At 38.9% G+C, this 19,239-nt stretch overlaps 1 protein-coding gene across 1 annotated transcript; it reads left to right on the top strand.

The window, feature by feature from the left end:
- Positions 1-5,852: 5,852 nt before the first annotated feature.
- Positions 5,853-7,044, top strand: CCDC71L (coiled-coil domain containing 71 like). Its single transcript, XM_057550487.1, has one exon. It carries the CDS (start codon positions 6,159-6,161, stop codon positions 6,864-6,866), a length of 708 nt encoding a protein of 235 aa, XP_057406470.1. The 5' UTR covers positions 5,853-6,158; the 3' UTR covers positions 6,867-7,044.
- The last annotated feature ends 12,195 nt before the right edge of the window (positions 7,045-19,239 follow it).

The raw sequence follows: 19,239 nt of genomic DNA, 5'->3' as shown, positions 1-19,239 counted from the left end.
TCTCCATGGAATCTCTAAGTTTGATAAGCCCACCCACCACTTATCATCTTATCTAAAGCACAGATCAAAATGTTGAAAATGGTAAAAGACAGAGCATAGGAAATTGCTTGTTCGCATCCTAAACAGAAACTTGTAATTTAAAGCAAGGTATATGCCTACATAAGTGCAATTATAAGAAACTACCCTTTAAAGAAAATACAGCTGCTGTAGATCTTAATTCCAGATTTCAACGAATATATACAAGATATGTCATAAAAGAATTATTTTAATAGCACACTACACCAATATATTTTCTTTTAAGTGTTTACCACCAAGAGACTACAATAAGTAATTGTGAGAGGCCATGAAGGGATAATTCAAATAACAGTAAATATAAGTTAAGAAGTATAAGAGAAAATGTTCACTCTCACTAGTAATAGAAGAAATGCAAGTTGAATAATAATTAATAACTAAAGACAGGCAAAAATGCTTAAAATATATAAAACAATTCTGGAAATGTTGGGGTGAAACTCGTATTGCTGGAAGTATTGTAACTTGGTTGTGATCTTCTTAGAAATCAATATAACAATATGTATTAAGAAGTCTCAAATTTTTTCTTCTTGACCAAGGAAATTTATCCTAGGGAAGTAATGAAAAGAAGAAAAAAATGCTGAAGGGGTACATTTGAACATTGTTGATAATCCTGAAAAACTGAAAACAGTGTCCTTATGGCCTAAATATTCCACAAATATTATATTTGAACATCTTGGTAGAAGAAATATTATATTATGATGAAGAAGTAGAAGTATGGTGTATTAAGATTGTGTAAAAATACAAAGAAATATTTATACGTTAAGTGAAGAAAACTATGACATATAAAATTAGAACTAATGAAACATGAAAATAGATATTTGAATATGGATATTATGGAGTGGGGTTTTTATTTACATTTAAAAAATCAGTGTTAATGTAATATCGTTTTCACAATAAATGTATTTTATGTTAAAGTTTACTACCATATAAAATATGTCCTACTGTCTGATTAGTTTGAAAAATCATTGGTGGGGACAGTGCAATAAAAGCTGGAAAACCCGTTTGGGAGAGGATCCTTAATTCTCTTTATCTGTATAGAAGGGAAGAGTCACTGAGCTACAGTCTAGGTACTAAACAGAGAGTGGGAGCAGGTTGATGAGATAGTGGAAATATCTTCCTGGCCATAATTTGGGGAAAACAGTTCCAGTAAATCTAGCTACAAATCTTCAAAGCTAAGAGTTAAGTAACTTAAATGGAAATAGTTTACAAATGACATAACCCTGTGGTCTTTTGGTCTTTTCTTGTCCAACATATTTGTGTAAATTAATTGTGTTTTGCTTGAGACAGTGATTATTTATTATGAGTTTCTGCTTGAATGTGGGGGAATTTCTCAGGAAATATTTTGAAATCTAAAATAGTTTTGGCAAAATCTCTAACACTGGTAGTCAGTGGGGGCAGGTGCATAAGGGGGCATCTATTGGGGGCGGTGTGCAGTGCATGTCATAATCACCTGGGGTCTGTATCAGTTACGGTGTGTTTGGCTTCAAGTAACAGTAGTTTAAGTCATAGTGACATTTACTGATTCCTTAACTAGATACCCGGAGGTGGGCAGTCTCAGGGTTGGTTTGATGGTTCAACAATGTCGTTGAAGATCTAGACTCTTTCTGTCTCGTCCCCACCGCCCCATCCTCAACTTGAAGTTCATCCTCGGGATTTTGCCGAGAGAACTGCTTCTTCACTACCCAGCAGGGATGAGATTTGTGGTTCCCTATTTGGACTTCTCTGACATCACCCCAAAAGGAGTGGTGGGGTGCCTAGTTATAGCCTGGTGAGGGTAAAAGCCATAGTGTTTTTTGGGGGGTGGTGGTGTTTTGCTGCAGTAGATCGATAATTTTCTAAAAGTTTCTGTCTTGCTAGGCTACTCCTTTCTTGGTCCTAAAGCTAGAGAGAACAAGGTTTTGTTGGCGCTTTTATGTCTTTTATGTCTGTTGGCATTTCTTGGTTGCTGGCTTCTCCAGCACTCAGTCTGAGATGTGTGCAGAAAAGAGAAAAAAAGAGAACGCAGGGAACTCACTGCTGTGTTGTTCTTTGGGTTCTGAGATCCTTAGCCTGTCTGCTTTCTCTTCTCCCTTCTTCAGTCTTCTTATGTTCATTTTGTATATAATGACCAGGGTTTTAAATTGAAAGTAGCAAGACGAATAGGAAAGGTACAGGTATTTCATCTTCCTGGAAGTGGAAGTTCTGGCCTCTCAGTTTAGGTGTGTATTTTGTGTATTTTACATTAAGCAGTTTTAGAGCATATCAGAGCTTCGAGATAACTTTTATAGAAAGATCTAAATTACTTTATAATGATTCTAATGAAAAGGCTGAAATTGATGAATCATGTCCTATGTAATTTCACTTGAACTAAAAATTAATGCTATCTCCTTGGATTAAATACAAGAACGTTAGAAACAACTCTGGATTAACAGTTGGAGACCTAGGTCCTAGTTCAGAGTATTCTACCATTCAGCTGTGTGAACTTGGGCGTATCTCTTGGCATCTCAATATTCTCATCTGAACTAAGAATGTTGGGCTCATTACATGATCTCTAAATTTCCTTCTCGCTCTAACATTTTCATTTTCCCCTCATCAATCTATTACTTAAAAAAAAATCTATAGACTCCCACTGTAATATAGGATTTGAAATACATAGGTAAAACCCAGTAAAATCCTCAATTAGATAAGACAAATAAAGATAACTGTTATTTATTGGATGCCTGCCGTGATCTGGGCACTCTAGTAAAAGTTTTACTAATGTTCACTCATCCAATCCTCAAAACAATCTATTGTAGTAGAGATTATGCCCATTTTATAGATGAGGAGATAGGCTCAGAAAGATAAAAAATGTGTCTAAGGATATCGTGCTATAAAGATCTGTTTGATTCCAAGTCTGTTTGATTCCAGAGTGGATGCTCCCAGCCACTTACAGATACTTTTTTATTTTTTGGCCACTTTGCAAGAAGCAAATTATTTCACAGAAGTGGAATCTTAAAGCACAAGTTCTGGATAGCTAAGAGATATATGTTATTTTCAATTTCTCCAGTCACTGCTTTGTTTAATTCTTAAACTAAAGAAATTATAAATTCAGAAAATATACACATAGAGGTAGTTTTTTGTTCTGTTTATTCTTATTATCCAATACTTATCATATATATAGGAAGCATCGTTCTCCTTGAGAGGTAAAGGAATAAACTCAGCATTTTAAACAATGTTTCCTCAAGAACAAAATTTTCATTTGCCAACTTTCCATAAACCTTATAGTGTCTTAGGAGTGTCCCAGGAACTAGAAGAAATATATTATCTTTATGTGTAAATTTTACTCACTTATGGAAAATGGATAAGAAACATTTGTAGGACTATTTAAGCTAATCAAAAGACAGAGATCAAGAAGAAATGTAAAAATAAGAAACAGTGAAAACGGAAGAATAGAGAAATCGAACAATGCCAAATTTAAAATTATACAATAAGTTGTTTGACATGATATTAATTCCTAAAAATATTTCATAAAGATATTGTTTGGTTTTAAGTAAATTAAATGAGTATGTATTATAAAATGAACTTTTGAACGCTCTACAATTTGTTGAGACCTTATGTTTTCCTAGAATAAGAATGGTCTTATAAAAAGATTTATCCTTTTAACTGAAATCAATTCGCTAAGTTTGTGTAGATGCCTGGTATGTATTTATGTGGCAAAAGACCCTAAACATTTCCATAGTTAAGAACCCTAAGTACTTACCATATGATTAACATGGAAGGGAGGAAATAACAATATGAGAAGCCAGGAGTACATAAATCCTTATTTTACCCTTTTCTTTCACTATGAAGTCCCCTTACTACTCTGCTGGCTTACTCTGTGAGATTTTCTATGTCTATCTTGCAGGGGTATTCCAATGGAAGTTATACAAATTTCACATTCGTCTGTGTTCCCAGAATTACCCAGAGAACGAATTGTGATATAAAGAGTTGTTGTAATGACGTTTCCTTATAAGGACTTAGGAGGCTGGTAACTGGCTCCGTAATCTTGTCCTGAGATCAGGGTGTGCTTTTCTAGGAAAATGATTTTCTCTTCAGAAAGTTACCGTGATTTTGGTAGGTTGACAACTGGTCTCCTGGTAGGACATTTGGTTTTTACCATAAACCCAGTGTGTGGAGGGGGTGCTCTGGTGTAGAGAAGCAACTTTCAAAATATTTTTGTTTTATTTTATTTATTGTTCATTTTATTTACTTTATTCCTTTGTTTTGAAACTAAACGAACAAAATCTGGTTCTAAGAAAATATCTGTAAGTCCAGTATAGGGCAGATAAAAACTGCTCAATTCTGGGAGGAGTCGAAGTGGAAATACGGGGACAGCTCTATCCCTTAGTCACTCCATTCTTGCATAAAGCATTTTCTACTGAACCTCTTTGAGTCTGAGCAGCACAATTTGAAAAACCCCCAATGAGATATAAAGATCACTAGAATAGAAATCCAAAGCCCTAAACTATAGTCCTAGTCCTGCCATCAAGAAGCTGTCTTACTGAACCTCTGTGGGTCCAAATTTCCTCATCTGTGAAATAAGGAGATTGAACTAGGTATCTTTCAGCTCAAATATTCGAGGGAACCATTAGCAGCTATGTGCAAATCACAAAACTCTGCTTTATTAGTTCTCTGATGCAAATAAGGTGCTCACTGAAGGGTAAAATTTGCATGCCTACCTCAAAGTTCTAAGGATTAGGAGATTTTTTTAACCTTAAAACTTTAATGGAGTTAAGAGAAAACTGCAATGTAAAATATAAAATATAAAATTGTCCTGTCCTTAGCGATTTCAATGTATCTTTCTTTCTCACATCATTTTAAATTATCAGTGGTATTTCATCGATTCACTCAACAAACATAGAGTGCCCACTATCTGACAGGCGCTGAACTAAGTACTGAGGATAGAAAAGATGACTGAAGACTGTCCATTACTCTGTAAACCTTCATAATCCCCTCCTCTCAAATTCAAAAGGTGATGGGTTCTTAACAATGTGTTCTCTTCAGCAGAACCTTTTTGATTGTGAAGCTGCATCCTTTCTCAATGATAGAGATGGTGCTGCAAAGGGACATATTAAAACTAAATGAAAAGTGAAGTGCATTCATTTAAAAAACAATTATATATTCAAAAATGCTATTTTCCTTAAGGAGAATGGCTTTGTTGTCATTGATCTTTGATCAACTTGAGCAGAGTATTTAGTTCTACAGGTATAAGAGGCTTTGCTTTCCCAATAAGCAGAGTTATCTCTTAAAAGGTGAAGATGGTTCCATTGTCTAGAAGGAGACAATGCCATTGATGCCGTCCATGTTAGCTGAAAGATTCTGGATTACTAGTGTTGTTTGACATGGATTGGGGTCAAAAGCGGGAAGAGTTGGATGAAGATGCAAAAGAGGCCTCTGAAGGTTTAGAAGGGAATGGTGAAAGGCCCATTCCCCCTGGACTTAGACCCAAATTCCCTTTCTGTGATACAAACCACAGCCTTTGGGCACGTCTCTCTTTGTTATTCAGACTGGTAGACCTCCAAGCTCAGTCTTCAAATGCACACCCACTCACTCCGAGAGTGACTCTCCCCAAGATGGAGCTGATGTCCACCCCTTACTCTAGACAAGGCACCCTCCCCATGTACCCACCCAACTGTTGACTCGCGTTCAAGGGCCACCACCATCACCCACCCCAGCACCATCTACCAGGAACTGGCCTCTCCCCCAGTAGTCCCCGCCCCTCTTCTGAGAGCACCCAATGGGTGGAGTCGGGGCTGCGGTGGGAGGGGCCTGAGGCGGGCACATTTAAAGAAAGGCAGAGGGCGAAAGGAGGCAAGAGAGGAGAAGAAAGAGAAACCAGGGGGGCGAGGCGCCGTCCAATGACAAAGCCCAGGGGTGGGCGCCGGCCGCCATTTTGTACCGGTCGGCAGGATCTTCACCCGCGTCCTCCGCCCTCGGAGGGGGAGGGGCGGCGGCGGCGGAGGCGAGAAAAGTAGCTAGAGACGCGCCGGGCGGGAGGCGCCAGCAGCTGCTGCTGCCGCGGAGCCGAAGGCGGGCGGGGACGGCGGCGGCGGGACCCGGCGAGCGCGGGCGGCCCCGAGCGGCCTCCGATGCGGCGCAGCGTGAAGAGGCGGCGGCGCCGGCCACCGGCCGCCCCGGCCGCGGCCGCCCGGGGCGTCGGCTTTAGGGAGGGAGGAGGGGCCGCGCTGGAGGCGCGGGAGGAGAAGGTGGTGTACTCGCGGTCGCAACTCTCGCTGGCCGACAGCACCAAGGCGCTGGGCGACGCCTTCAAGCTGTTCATGCCCCGCAGCACGGAGTTCATGAGCTCGGATGCGGAGCTCTGGAGCTTCCTCTGCAGCCTCAAGCACCAGTTCTCCCCGCATATCCTGCGCAGCAAGGACGTCTACGGCTACTCTTCCTGCCGGGCCCTGGTCCCCGACCTTCCGGGACCCCCTGCCGCCCGCGGCCCGACGCGCAGGCCGACCTTGAGCGCGGCGGCCAGGAGGAGGCGCCGCGGAGCCCGGGCGCCCGCCGCCCACCGGAGGAAGCCCCCGCCGCCGCCGCCGTTGCCGCCGGCCCCCGGGGAGAGCCGCCCCGCCAAGCCCGCGGCGCCCGGGCCCTGCTTCGGGGGCCGCACCCTGGAGGAGATCTGGAGGGCGGCCACCCCGACGCTGACCACCTTCCCCACCATCCGCGTCGGCGGCGACGTGTGGGGCGAGCGCAGCCTGGCGGCGGCGCGGCGTACAGCGCATCGAATCCTGCGAGTGAACCTGGAACCCGTGGTGAGGCTCCGCCGCTTCCCGGTGCCCCGGGCGTGAGACGCAGCCCGCGTCGCCCTCCCAGCCGGCGACGGAGCTTCCGCCCGGAGGGATGGACAAGTGTCAGTCGAGTGTTTACAGATCCGGCCTGGACCCTGTCCCCTCGTGCACTTTACGGGCGAAGAAGTCACCGGCTGGCGTTCCCGGCCCCGCGCCCCGGGCTCGCGGCGGCGCCGCCGTCTGGGACTCCGGGGCAGGTGCGCCCTCCGCCCCTTCCCGGCTCGGGGCTGCGGAGGAGGAGACCGCCGGACCCGTGGGGGAGGGCCCTTTGCTTCCGTACCCCGGACTGAGACGTCTCCAGGACTGGAGGGGCAGATCCGTTTTCTCCCTTTGGACTCTACCTCACTGGTCTGGAAGTCCTCCGAAGAAGTCGTTGTTTTTTCCAAAGGAATTTGGTTTCGTGCTTGTGTAATAACGCCAGAATCTACTTGCTTTTCACCCCGCTCCTCTACCCCTACCCCCGTTTTTCTTTTCGACTGCCACCCCTCTTTCTGGACGAAAGATCGAACCTGTTTTGTGCTGTTGCACCCGTTTGTGCTCAGGGTATTCTGAATCCCACTCGTTTCCTAATTTTAATCGGATTCCAAAGCTTTGACCAAGGATATTTTTCTAAGAGATTCAAGCTTATTATGACTGTTAATAGTGCAAGGATTTGTATGCTGTGAATTCCATGGGCTCAGTGATTGCAAACAAAGAGATGCAAACTACAACTGTTTAAACATTTTTGAGGTGTTTCTAAAGATTTTATATTGAGATTTAATGTTTATATTTGCTGAGCTCCTAAAGAAAATGGTTGAAACTCATATAAAGTTCTGTTTAGGAAAAGTTGAGTTGTTAAAATTCTTTTTGATTAAATAAAAATTAAAGTGCATTGAAACCACATGGCTTGTGATAAAGAAAACGAGTTATAAAGAACTGGTGTTGGTTAAAGAGATGGATGGAATCCTATTGGAAATGATTTGGTCTCCTTGTACTGGTCTAACATACAAATCCAGGTATAGTTCAAGGATAACCTATTTTAAATTGGGAATCACATAGGAGAAATAAATGTGTGTAAACCTTGTGATTAAAATGATAAACAGAATACCCATTAGAATTCTCAGAACTATCAGTGATTTCGAGGGGATGGGGACATTTCTTGGTATCAAATAACTGGTTGAAGTTACTTTGGGCAAAATAGGTCTTTCTTTACTTTTTGTTGTTGGATAGCAAGAAATGTCCAAACTAATATCCATCACTTTTATAGACATCATGACAGTTAGTTGTCTTTTTTGCTCCACGAGTTTCCTTTTTTATCTTAATTCCATTCATAATTTGTTTGCAGTTACCGGGTCTTTGTTGACAGCTGAAGACCACAGGAATCGAACAGGCGAGTCACATAGAGTACTGACCCTTCTTTTACACTTTTATGATAGCATTTATATCATACGGCCCAATGTGGAATTCTTGATTATCCAAGTGCCTTTGGTCATTGGTGGCAGCAAGACTTAATGGTTTTTAGCCGGTGGTGCCGCAGCCAGATTTTACTGCAATATCTAAAGGGTCAAGTGGTGTTTTTGTTCCACTCTTTTTCAAATTTAAGTATTCTGCTATGGAACGATTCATACTGGCTGGAACTCGACATATGAAATCCCCAATATTAAGGTTTATCTCTGCTTGGCAGCTTCGTAGGAGAAGAATAAGAGTTGAAGTTTTGACTCTTGTGTTCTTAGAATTCAAATGGCATAGCTTTCTGGATTGAGTTTTTCAAGTTTAATAGTCCGTAAGTAGGAGTTTTGTGACTTTAATTTCAGTGTTCTTGTTTTGTAGAAAGAAGAAAATTATATATATATATCTACGACTTGATGCCAGTTTCCCATTATGCCTCATATTCTTTTATTCACTACTTAATAATAACGCGTTGTTACAAAAACTGTCACGTGAGTAAATAAAAGTGAATCATTACTTAGTTGATGGAGAGTGTTAAATTTTATTTGTGTGATAGGAAGCTTATATATATTCTTTTGGTTATTAGCTTATTGCCAGTTGTATTTCAGATACATAGGGTTTTCCCCCCCACCCCCAAATTGTTAAAATTTTTTAGCTGACTAGCCCCTGAGGAAAAAATATGTATTGGTACCACTCAATATTGTACATAGTTTTATAATAATTAAAAAATAAATTCAGTGGCCATATTAGAATGTAAGTTTAACATACAGCTTATCTAGATCGTTTCCCAGAGGATTTTGAAATTGGACTTAGCTGGGAAGATACCTCTGCTCAGCTCAAAACTGAAACAACCATTGACACCATGCATTTATTTTAACTGAGATTCTTAACATTTTTTCCTCATGCCTTGTTACTTTAGTGCACTTGAACTAGCATAAATGCTTCTTTGGATTATCTGGGCTGTCTGATTTCAGTTTGGATCTGGTTGCCCATCTTGAATTCAATATGTTATTTATCTGGTCTATTTAAAAATCATGCCATTTCTAGTTTGTGAAATAAGATGTCAAAAAATCTTTATTTCTGCCAACTGTTCTTTAGCAAAGCCTATGTTACAGCTTCTGAAACGTGAAGAAACAACTAATATAGTTGGTTAGTATATTAACAGGAAAGTGAAAGTATTTTATGGGTACATTGGGCAGAATGTGAAGAGGAACTTGGCAAGGTGGCCTTTATGATGAGGCATGCATTTCTTATCCTCTAAGTCTGTAGCTTAGCTTGTATATAGTTTTTAAAAAGAAATCTCATGATTTTATTCATTCTCTTATAAGATTATCTTATATCTCATACGGCGCAAGTAGAGGGGGAAGCTAGGAGGAAGTTGATCACCTTGCTGTGCTTTTATTTCATTTTTAACTTTTGAGTGCCTAAACGTGGTGACTGGCATCTCCGCTAACCTTTGGGGTTTCCTGATGTCATTTTTTATCCTCTTTCCTGTCAACCAGCAACTTATTTTTCCTTCCAGAAACCAGGAATGTCATGATCGTTGAGGGCAAGCTCTGTTGTTGATAGTGCAAAGTGTTGCTGTTGTGGTGTGTATTTATTTTGTTGAAGTTCGAGTACCCTGTTGGACACGTGTAAGGAAGCTGGTGGCGGACACCTATTGATTTGCTACGTGCAAGTGATAGTACTATTTTTCTGAAAACTTCAATAAAGAAACATTAAAAATATTTGAATACAAATAAATCAGCAATTTTGAACTGAAAGCTTTTTGTTTTAAGGGTTGCCGCAGCACTCTTTAAATTGGTGGTTTTTAGTGGACGTATATACATAATATTTACTTTATTATAATACTTTATTGGTGTGTTTGAAATATTTTCTGATAGGCTGTTATGTCTTAAGTGCAGTAGAAGGCAATTGTTTGTAATGGAACCGAATTGTTTCCTTGGACAGTTTGATGTGCATATGATTAAGATTTACAATCTGGTTGTACTTTGCTTTTTAACTTATTAACTGTAAATAAATTTTAGAGAATACGCAGTGACTGGTTTTTCTAATGATGTTGAAAGTTTCTGAAATGGGATTTTATGTTTGCATGTGAGTTGGAAAACATCATAATTAACAGTGGGATCAATTTTGACTATTTTGTGTGTGTGTGTGTGTGTGTGAACTTGAGATCTGTGGTTTGTGCTGTCTTGGGACTCTATGTGACATCACCTCTTGAATGATCTAGTGAATCACCAGAATAGTACTTCATGGCCAATCCCAAGTCATTACCAAGTTTGCCAGCAAAAAGGACTTTAAAAATGCGTCAAAATTCAGTTTTGAGCCCTAGTCCCATGTCCTCCTGTGGTGGTGATAAAAAGTCTAAAGCTCACATTCTTTCACGCTAGGAAAGAAAGTCCAAGTGCTTCATGTGAGTAGCAGCAGTAACGTCTGTTCCACAGAATGAGTAAAGCCAGAATTTTCATTGCAGTCTAGAAGGTAGGAGTGGAGTATTAGCAAGGGCAGGATTCACAGTACCACTCTGTGGCCTGAAGTTCCTATCAGTAATTAGAGGGAGCATGGTGTAATAACTGAATCCCAGTGCCTGGAACGGAATTAAGGTTTCACCACTCATAAGCATTAGAACTTGAGGTAAGTTATGTAAACTGTCTGTGCTTTAGCTTCCTCAAGTATCAAATGTAGTTAGTAAAAGAAATGATGGGGCTGTTGAAAGGGCTAAAGGGGATGTAAATGGTAGACACATAGGAAATACTTAAAAAATCCTATTAATTGGAGGCATGTGTACTGAGAATAGAAATGCTGAGAGTGGGGTCCTCTGGGGATTTAGCATCCTGAGAATAGAGCGTGGTCTGGGAAAGCTAAAAGACAAATTAAGAGTTGGTAATTTGTGGGTGAATTAAATCAAAGACAGAGAAATCTCGAAATGTTTTTAGCCTGTTGACAAACCGGCAGGAGGTTGGATTAAGTTGATTTTAAAAAGTTTTTACTGTTGGAGTTTTAGGCTTTCTTAAAATTTGAGGGTCTTCTTTTATCATCGTGGTGTCTCTGAAAGATATTTAAAATGTACTGTTACATGGTTTAAACTATCTGAGAATTTATAAAAGTAATAGATTACTATTGTTGATCCCATAACTTGCCAGATTTCCACACTAAGTTTTCCCTCGGTGTAAGTTCAGGAAGGGTTGCTTGAGAACCATATTAATTTGCATGTACAGAATAAATTAGAATCAATTTCTGCGAAGTTTGTACTTCCGGTGTTCAAGGAAACAAATGAGTATGATAGTTATGTTTGAACCGTAGAAAATTATTACTAAAAGTAAAACAATCCTCATCTTTGAAGCAGTGACACAATTATTTTCAGATTTTGGTTCTAAAGCCTGTAGTTTAGTTCTAATTCCTCTTAGCACAAAGAATAACAGAGCATATTCTAACTTGGTGAACAAGCTGAGGTTTCAGTATCTAAAGCTGACACAAAAGAATTTCATCAGATGGAAGTTATCCCGTAGTAAGAAGCTCAAAATGGAGCCTGATTGCTGATTTGATTTCACAAGAGCGATGACTTCTCACTGTCAATGCTCACTTGTCTTGGTAAATGTCACCCTAAACCAGGATCTGTAACATGATAAGCATATCCAGAAACCAACAGGAAGGTAACAGTCATAACAACAGCAAACACTATGGCTAGACCAGCAAGTTTGAATACATATTCTGTTGGACTCAAAATTGGACTTCTTCTGCTTCTGAAAGTATTCATAGAAATGTTACACTGAGATTCTTCCAAGTACTGAAATTAACTGTAAAATGTATGTGTATATATATTAAAATATATATATATATATATATATATATATATATATATATATATATATCTTCTCGGATTTTTTTCAAGTACATATTCTGTGTTTAAATATTTAGTGGGGAGAGTATAGAAAAAACGTGTGGCTTAGGGTTCAAGACTCTCAGGTTAAAAATAAATTATTGACGCATAATACACATACTAAAAAGTACATATATTAAAAGTATTATAAGCACAGCTTGATACATAAATTCAATATACTCGTGGAACTAGCACACAGATTGAAAAAACAGAATCTGGCTAGTAGCCGCAGAGGACTCCCGTATGCCCCTTTCAATCACTCCCCATCTCTCCTCCAAGATAATCTTTATTTTGACTTCTTACAGCATAGATAATTTTGCCTCTTTTTGGACTTTATATAAATGGAATTAAGTGTCACATGCCTAGCTTATTTCACTCAAAATTATTTTTGAGGGCTTCCCTGGTGGCGCAGTGGTTGAGAATCTGCCTGCTAATGCAGGGGACACGGGTTCGAGCCCTGGTCTGGGAAGATCCCACATGCCACGGAACAGCTGGGCCCGTGAGCCACAGCTACTGAGCCTGCGCGTCTGGAGCCTGTGCCCCGCAACGGGAGGGGCCGCGATAGTGAAAGGCCCGCGCACCGCGATGAAGAGCGGTCCCCGCACCGCAATGAAGAGTGGCCCCCGCTTGCCGCAACTGGAGAAAGCCCTCGCACGAACCGAAGACCCAACACAGCCAAAAATAAAATAAATAAATAAATAAAGTAGCTAAAAAAAAAAAAAAAGAAAATGACTTATCTGAGGAATTTAAAAAAAAAAAAAATTATTTTTGAGATTCCTTCATATTATTACATGTTGTTATAAATCATTTATTCTCGGTGGTGTATGGAATTCCATTGTGTGAATATTCTACAATGTTTCTGCACCTCTTGATGGGCATTTAGGTAGATTTCAGTTTAGGGCAATTATGCATAAAGCTTCAGTGCACATAGAGAACAAACATGTCCTGTGGTGAAATTTTTTTTTTTTTTGAATATTTATCTAGGAGTGAATTTGCTGGGTCACACGCCATGCAAATTATCAGCTTTGTTGGACGCCGCCAGTTTTCTAAAGTGGTTATACCAATTTACATGAACTTTCATAGTAGTGTTCTGGATACTTCATATCCTTGCCAACACTTGGTAGCTTTGGTCTTTTTCATTTTAGCCATCCTGGTGGGTAAACAGATTTTTAAAAAAATTAAAAACATTTTAATCCAAGTAATGTATACATAGTTATAAAAACACCTTAAAAAGCACATGAGGGCTAACAATAATAAGCCCTGCCTCACCCACAAACACCCCTTCCCTACATTTTTTTTAAAAAGTCAGGGTTTTTTTTTTAAATAGGCTATTTTTTCAGGGCAGTTTTAGGTTTACAGGGAAATTCAATAGAAAGTACAGAATCCCCCCCCCCCCAGTTTCTACAGTTATTAATATCTTGCATTAATATGAGTACATTTATTATATTTGATGGATGAACCAATTTTTAATTAAAATTTTTTTAATTAAATATTTTTCTGCCAGTTCTATTGAGATGTAATTGACATATAGCACTGTATAAGCTTAAGGTGTACAGCAAAGTGATGTGACTTACATACATCATGAAGTGATGACCACCGTAAGTTTAGTGAGCATCCATCATCTCATAGAGATACAAAATTAAAAGAATAGAAAAAATTATTTTTTCCTTGTGATGAGAATGCTTAGGATTTATTCTCTTAATAACTTTCATATATAACATATAGCAGTGTTAATTATATTTATCACAGTGTACATTACATCCCTAGTAATAACATAACTAGATGTTGGTACCTTTTGACTGCCTTTATCCAATTCTCCCTCCCTCCACCCCCACCTCTGGTAACCACAAATCTGATCTCTTTTTCTATGAGTTTGTTTGTTTGGGAAGTATAATTGACCTACGACACTATGTTAGTTCCTATTACACACAGTGATTCAATATTTCTATACATTTCAAAATGATCACCATGATAAATCTAATTGCCATCTGTCACCATACAAAGATATTTTATAATTATTGACTCTCTTCCCCACACTGTACATTTCATACCTGCGACTAATTCATTTTACAACTGGAAGTTTGTACCTCTTAATCTCCCTCACCTATTTCTCCCTTCCACCCACTCCCCTCCCCTCTGGCAACCACTTGTTTGTTCTTTGTATCTATAAGTCTCTTTCTGTATTGTTATATTTGTTCATTTGTTTTATTTTTTAGATTTCAGAGATAAGTGAAATTGTATTTGTCTTTCTGTTTAACTTGTTTCACTTAGCATATATCCTCCAGGGTGTGTTGTCGCAAATGGAGAGATTTAATTCTTTTTCATAGCTGAGTAATATTCCATTGTATGTATATATACATATATATACCCCACTTACTTTATTCATCTATTGATGGACACAGGCTACTTCCATATCTTGGCTATTGTAAGTAATGCAACAATGAACATAGGGGTGCATATATCTTTTCTAATTAGTGTTTTTGTTTTCTTTGGATAAATAGTCAAGAGTAGAATTGCTGGATCATGTGGTAGTTCTGTATTTAATTTTTTGAGAAATATCCATATTGTTTTCCATAGCAGCTGCACCAATTTACATTCCCACCAAGAGTACACCTTTTCTCCACATCATCGCCAACACTTGTTATTTGTTGTCTTTTTGATTATAGCCATTCTGACAGGTGTGAGGTGATAGCTCATTGTGGTTTTGATTTGTATTTCCCTGATGATGAGTCATGTTGAGCAGCTTTTCATGTGCCTGTTGCCCATCTCTGTGTTTTTGGAAAAATGTCTAGGTTCTCTGCCCATTTTTTAATTGGGTTTTTTTTTTTAAATGTTGAGTTGCATGAGTTCTTTACATATTTTGTATATTAACCCCTTATTGGATGTATTGTTTGCAAATACCTTCTCCCATTCAGTAAGCGGCCTTTTCATTTTGTTGACAGTTTTTCACTGTGCAAAAGTTTTTAGTTTGATGTAGTCCCCTTTGTTTTTTAGCTTTTGTTGCCCTTGCCTGAGGAGACATATCCAAAAGAATATTACTAAGACTCATGTCAAAGAGCATACTACCTATGTTATCTTCTATAAATTTTATGGTTTCAGGTCTTACATTTAAGTCTTTAAACTATTTGAATTTATTTTTGTATATGGTGTGAGAAACCAGTCCAGTTTGATTCTTTTCATGTAGCTGTCCAGTTTTCCCAGTGACATTTATTAAAGAAGCTGCCTTTCCCTCGTATTTTCTTGCCTCCTTTGTCATAGATTAATTGCCCATTTAAGTGTGGGTACATTTCTGGGCTCTCTATTTTGTTCCATAGATCTATGTGTCAGGTTTTTTTGTTTTGTTTTGTTTTGTTTGTGCCAGTACCATACCGTTTGATTACTGTAGCATTGTAGTATGGTTTGCAATCAGGGAGCACGATACCTCCAGCTTTGTTCTTCTTTCTCAAGATTGTTTTGACTATTCAGTCTTTTGTGTTTCCATACAAACTTCAGAATTATTTGTTCTGGTTCTGTGAAAAGTGCCATTGGTATTTTGATAGGGGTTTCTTTGAATCTGTAGATTGCTTTGGGTAGTATGGTCATTTTAACAATTTTAATCCTTCCAATCCTTGAACACAGTAGAACTTTCCATCTGTGCCATCTTCAATTTCTTTAATCAATGTCTTATAGTTTTCTGAGTACAGGTGTTTTGCCTCCTTAATTAGATTTATTCCTAGGTATTTTATTCTTCTTGATGTGATTGTAAATGGTATTATTTTCTTAATTTCTCTTTCTGATAGTTTGTTGTTAGTATATAGAAATACAACAGATTTCTGTATATTAATTTTGTATCCTGCAACTTTGCCAAATTCATTGATGAGCTCTAGTAGTTTACTAGTGTTGTCTTTAGGATTTTCTACGCATAGCATTATGTCATCTGCAAACAGTGATAGTTTTACCTCTTTCTTTCCAATTTGGGGTCCTTCTATTTCCTTTTTCTTGTCTCATTGCTGTGGCTAGGACTGGATGAGCCATTACTGACATTTTATTATTAACTAACACTAGGGTTCACTTTTTCTGTCACACAGTTTCATATGTTTTGACAAATGCATAATGTCATGTATCCACCATTACAGTATCATACAGAATAGTTTCACTGCCCTAAAAAGTCACTGTGCTCCACCTAGGCATCACTTCCTCTCTCCCCCTGAGCACTTGGCAACCAGTTTTTTTTTTTTTTTTTTTTTACTGTTTCTATAGTTTTGCCTTTTTCAGAATGTCATATAATTGGAATAATAAAGTATATAGCTTTGTCAGATTGCCTTCTTTCAGTTTGAAATGTGTATTTAAGTTTCCTTCATGTCTTTTAGATAGCTTCCACCCTCCCTCCTACCCTCCCTCCCTTCTTTTTTTTTCTCACTGATGGAGTTTATTTTTAAAAACAGATTTAGGTTTACAGAAAAATTGACTGGAAAGTACAGAGAGTTTCCATGTACCTCCCCATCCCTGCCACCACACACACACACACACACACACACACACACACACACACACGGTTTCCCCTGTTATTAACATCTTGCATTAGTGTGGTGCATTTGTTACAGCTGATGAGCCAATATTGATACTACTAAAGTCCATAGCTTATCTTAGGGTTTATTTTTTGTTTTGTATAGTTTTATGAGTTTTACAAATATATAATGCCATGCATTCACCATTGCCATAAAATAGTTTCACTGCCATGAAATCCCCTATATTCCATCTATTCATCTCTCTCTTTCTCCCCTGAGTCCTTGGCAACCACAGGTCTTTTACTGACTCAATAGTTTGAGGCAACAGTTTGAACTGTTTCAGGTTTTTATTCTTTTGTTTGTTATCTTCATAATTCTAGATAATATACTGTAGCGCTGTTTATTGATTTATCAATTTTAGGTACCATCTACTGACTTCCTATATTAAGATGAGATGTAGTTCCCTTATACCACCTTTCTTCTCTCTGCTCTCCTCCAAGTATACTTATTTTGCTGAATTCCTATCTTTATTACTGTTTCAGTCAGGGTCCAGCCAGAAAATGATTCACTATAGGTATTTTAAATAGTTACATAGGTGATGGGACATCCCAGGAGCCAAAAAAATGATGACGACCAGGAATTAGTATCATCAGAAAGTGTTTCTACCCCAGGGCTAGAGAAACACAGAACTGTGCCTAGTAAGAGCAGGGATCACAAGAGAAGGGGCTGCCCAGAAAGGAGATAGAATCTGGGCTTATACCTCCCTTCCTTTCTGCAGTCAAGCTACTGTTGGTCAAACCACTCTGGAAGCCAGCTGGCAAAGAACCTAGGAAATGCAGTTTGGAGGAGAAATGCAGAAACCGGATCTGAGGGCAAAAAGGCATAATGGATGAAGTTCATAAGTGTATTAGTCAGGGTTCTACAAAGAAACGGTATCAATAGGAATTGGCTCACATGATTATGAAGGCTGAGAAGTCCAGACCCAGGAAAACCAATGGTATAGTTCTGGTCTGAGTCTGAAGGCCTGAGAAGCAGGAGAGCTGATGGTGTAAGTTCCATTTCAAGTCTGAGTCTGAAGGCAGGAGAAGACCAGTACCTTGAAGACAGTCAGGCAGAGAGAGTGAATTCTTTCGTACTCAGTCTGTTAGTCTACTCACGCCTTCAACAGATTAGATTGCCTCTGACATTTGGGAGGGCAATCTGCTTTACTCAGTCTACTGATTGAAATGTTAATCTTATCCAGAAACATCATCACAGACATACTGGAAATAATGTTTAGCCAAATATCTGGGCACCCTGTGGCCCAGCCAAGTTGAAACATAAAATTAACCATCACATTATGTAATTTTAAACTAGATACTTGTCTCTTTTACTTGTTTTATCAATTTTCACTTCCTACATTGTAAGATGAATGTCTCCCTTATCCTCTCTGCATTTTTTATTTCTCCTCCACCTACTATCAGCTTTGTACTTTTATTTTGTCATTGCTGTTAACATTTTTATTCTTCCCTGCAATTGAGTCCTTTTAAAATTGTGAAAAGTTTGATTCTAAAAATTGAAAACCAAAAAATGGTTTATGTTCTTATGACTATGTAAATAGTATTCAAATCTTAGAATTACTGTCCTTCTTTGCAACACTTGGACCTCTTGAATGAGGACACCCCTAGTATCAAGGCGAAATGGATTCTTTTTCTCTGTACTCCATCAATGCTTTAAACCATGCCACATTTTGGTTAGTTCATTCAGACTAAGACCATCTTATGGATATTTGTTTTTTGGTCTCCAAGTTTTTTTAATAAGAAATTTTTGTATTGACTTGGTCTGTTTCAGTGTCTAAGGTCTGGACTGTGCCAGGGAATGGATAACCTGGGGATGCTCCCCCAGCCCCCATTTTCACAGTGTACATTACACTCCAGGTGGCCCCCAACCCCACTACCGTCATCAATAGGGCTTCAAAAGGGGACCTCTTTATGGCATTTAATTCACATCAGTGGTATAAACACTAATGAGACATAATCCCTGCAACACCTTGCTTTCAGGTTGAAATAAGCAGATTTTGTTAGTAACCTTTAAAAAAGGTTACCCTTGAGCTTTAGCTCCACATAAACCGGGACTAAAAACACCTCATGGGGCCACTACAAATAAGTGAGCTAAAAAGGAACTGTACATATTTCATTAAATCTAAGACTATCAAGTGTATCATTTTAGTTTGTTAAAATGTGAAAAATGGCAATTAAGTTCTACATGCCAGTTTCTGGAAAAATGTGTATCTTAGAATCAACAAAACCTGCATGTAAAAGCATTAGCATTATGCCCACAATGTCCCAACTACCTAAATAGTCATTCACAAGCCAGGTTGCCCTTCGAAACCACCTTAGAACACCTGCCTAGACCCTGTCCAAATATTCAAAAACTCCAGGGACTGGGGAGAAGGGGCCCAAGCACAGTACTTAGGAAATGCTCTCCAAATGATCCTGTAGTTGGGAACTGCTTAAAGATATACAAGATTTTAGCTGCAACTAGAAAAGGAAAATTAAGATGCGAAGGCAGTTCTATAACTTTATTCAACAATCAGCAG

Source organism: Balaenoptera acutorostrata, chromosome 7 (assembly GCF_949987535.1).
Source record: "Balaenoptera acutorostrata chromosome 7, mBalAcu1.1, whole genome shotgun sequence".
Lineage (NCBI taxonomy): Eukaryota > Metazoa > Chordata > Mammalia > Artiodactyla > Balaenopteridae > Balaenoptera > Balaenoptera acutorostrata.
Note: the sequence above shows the minus strand (reverse complement) of the source record. Positions and strands in the feature narration are given on the sequence as shown.

Bases quoted from the DNA above. Each gene is read 5' to 3' on its own strand.
- CCDC71L (XM_057550487.1), top strand. From the start codon at position 6,159: ATGCGGCGCAGCGTGAAGAGGCGGCGGCGCCGGCCACCGGCCGCCCCG.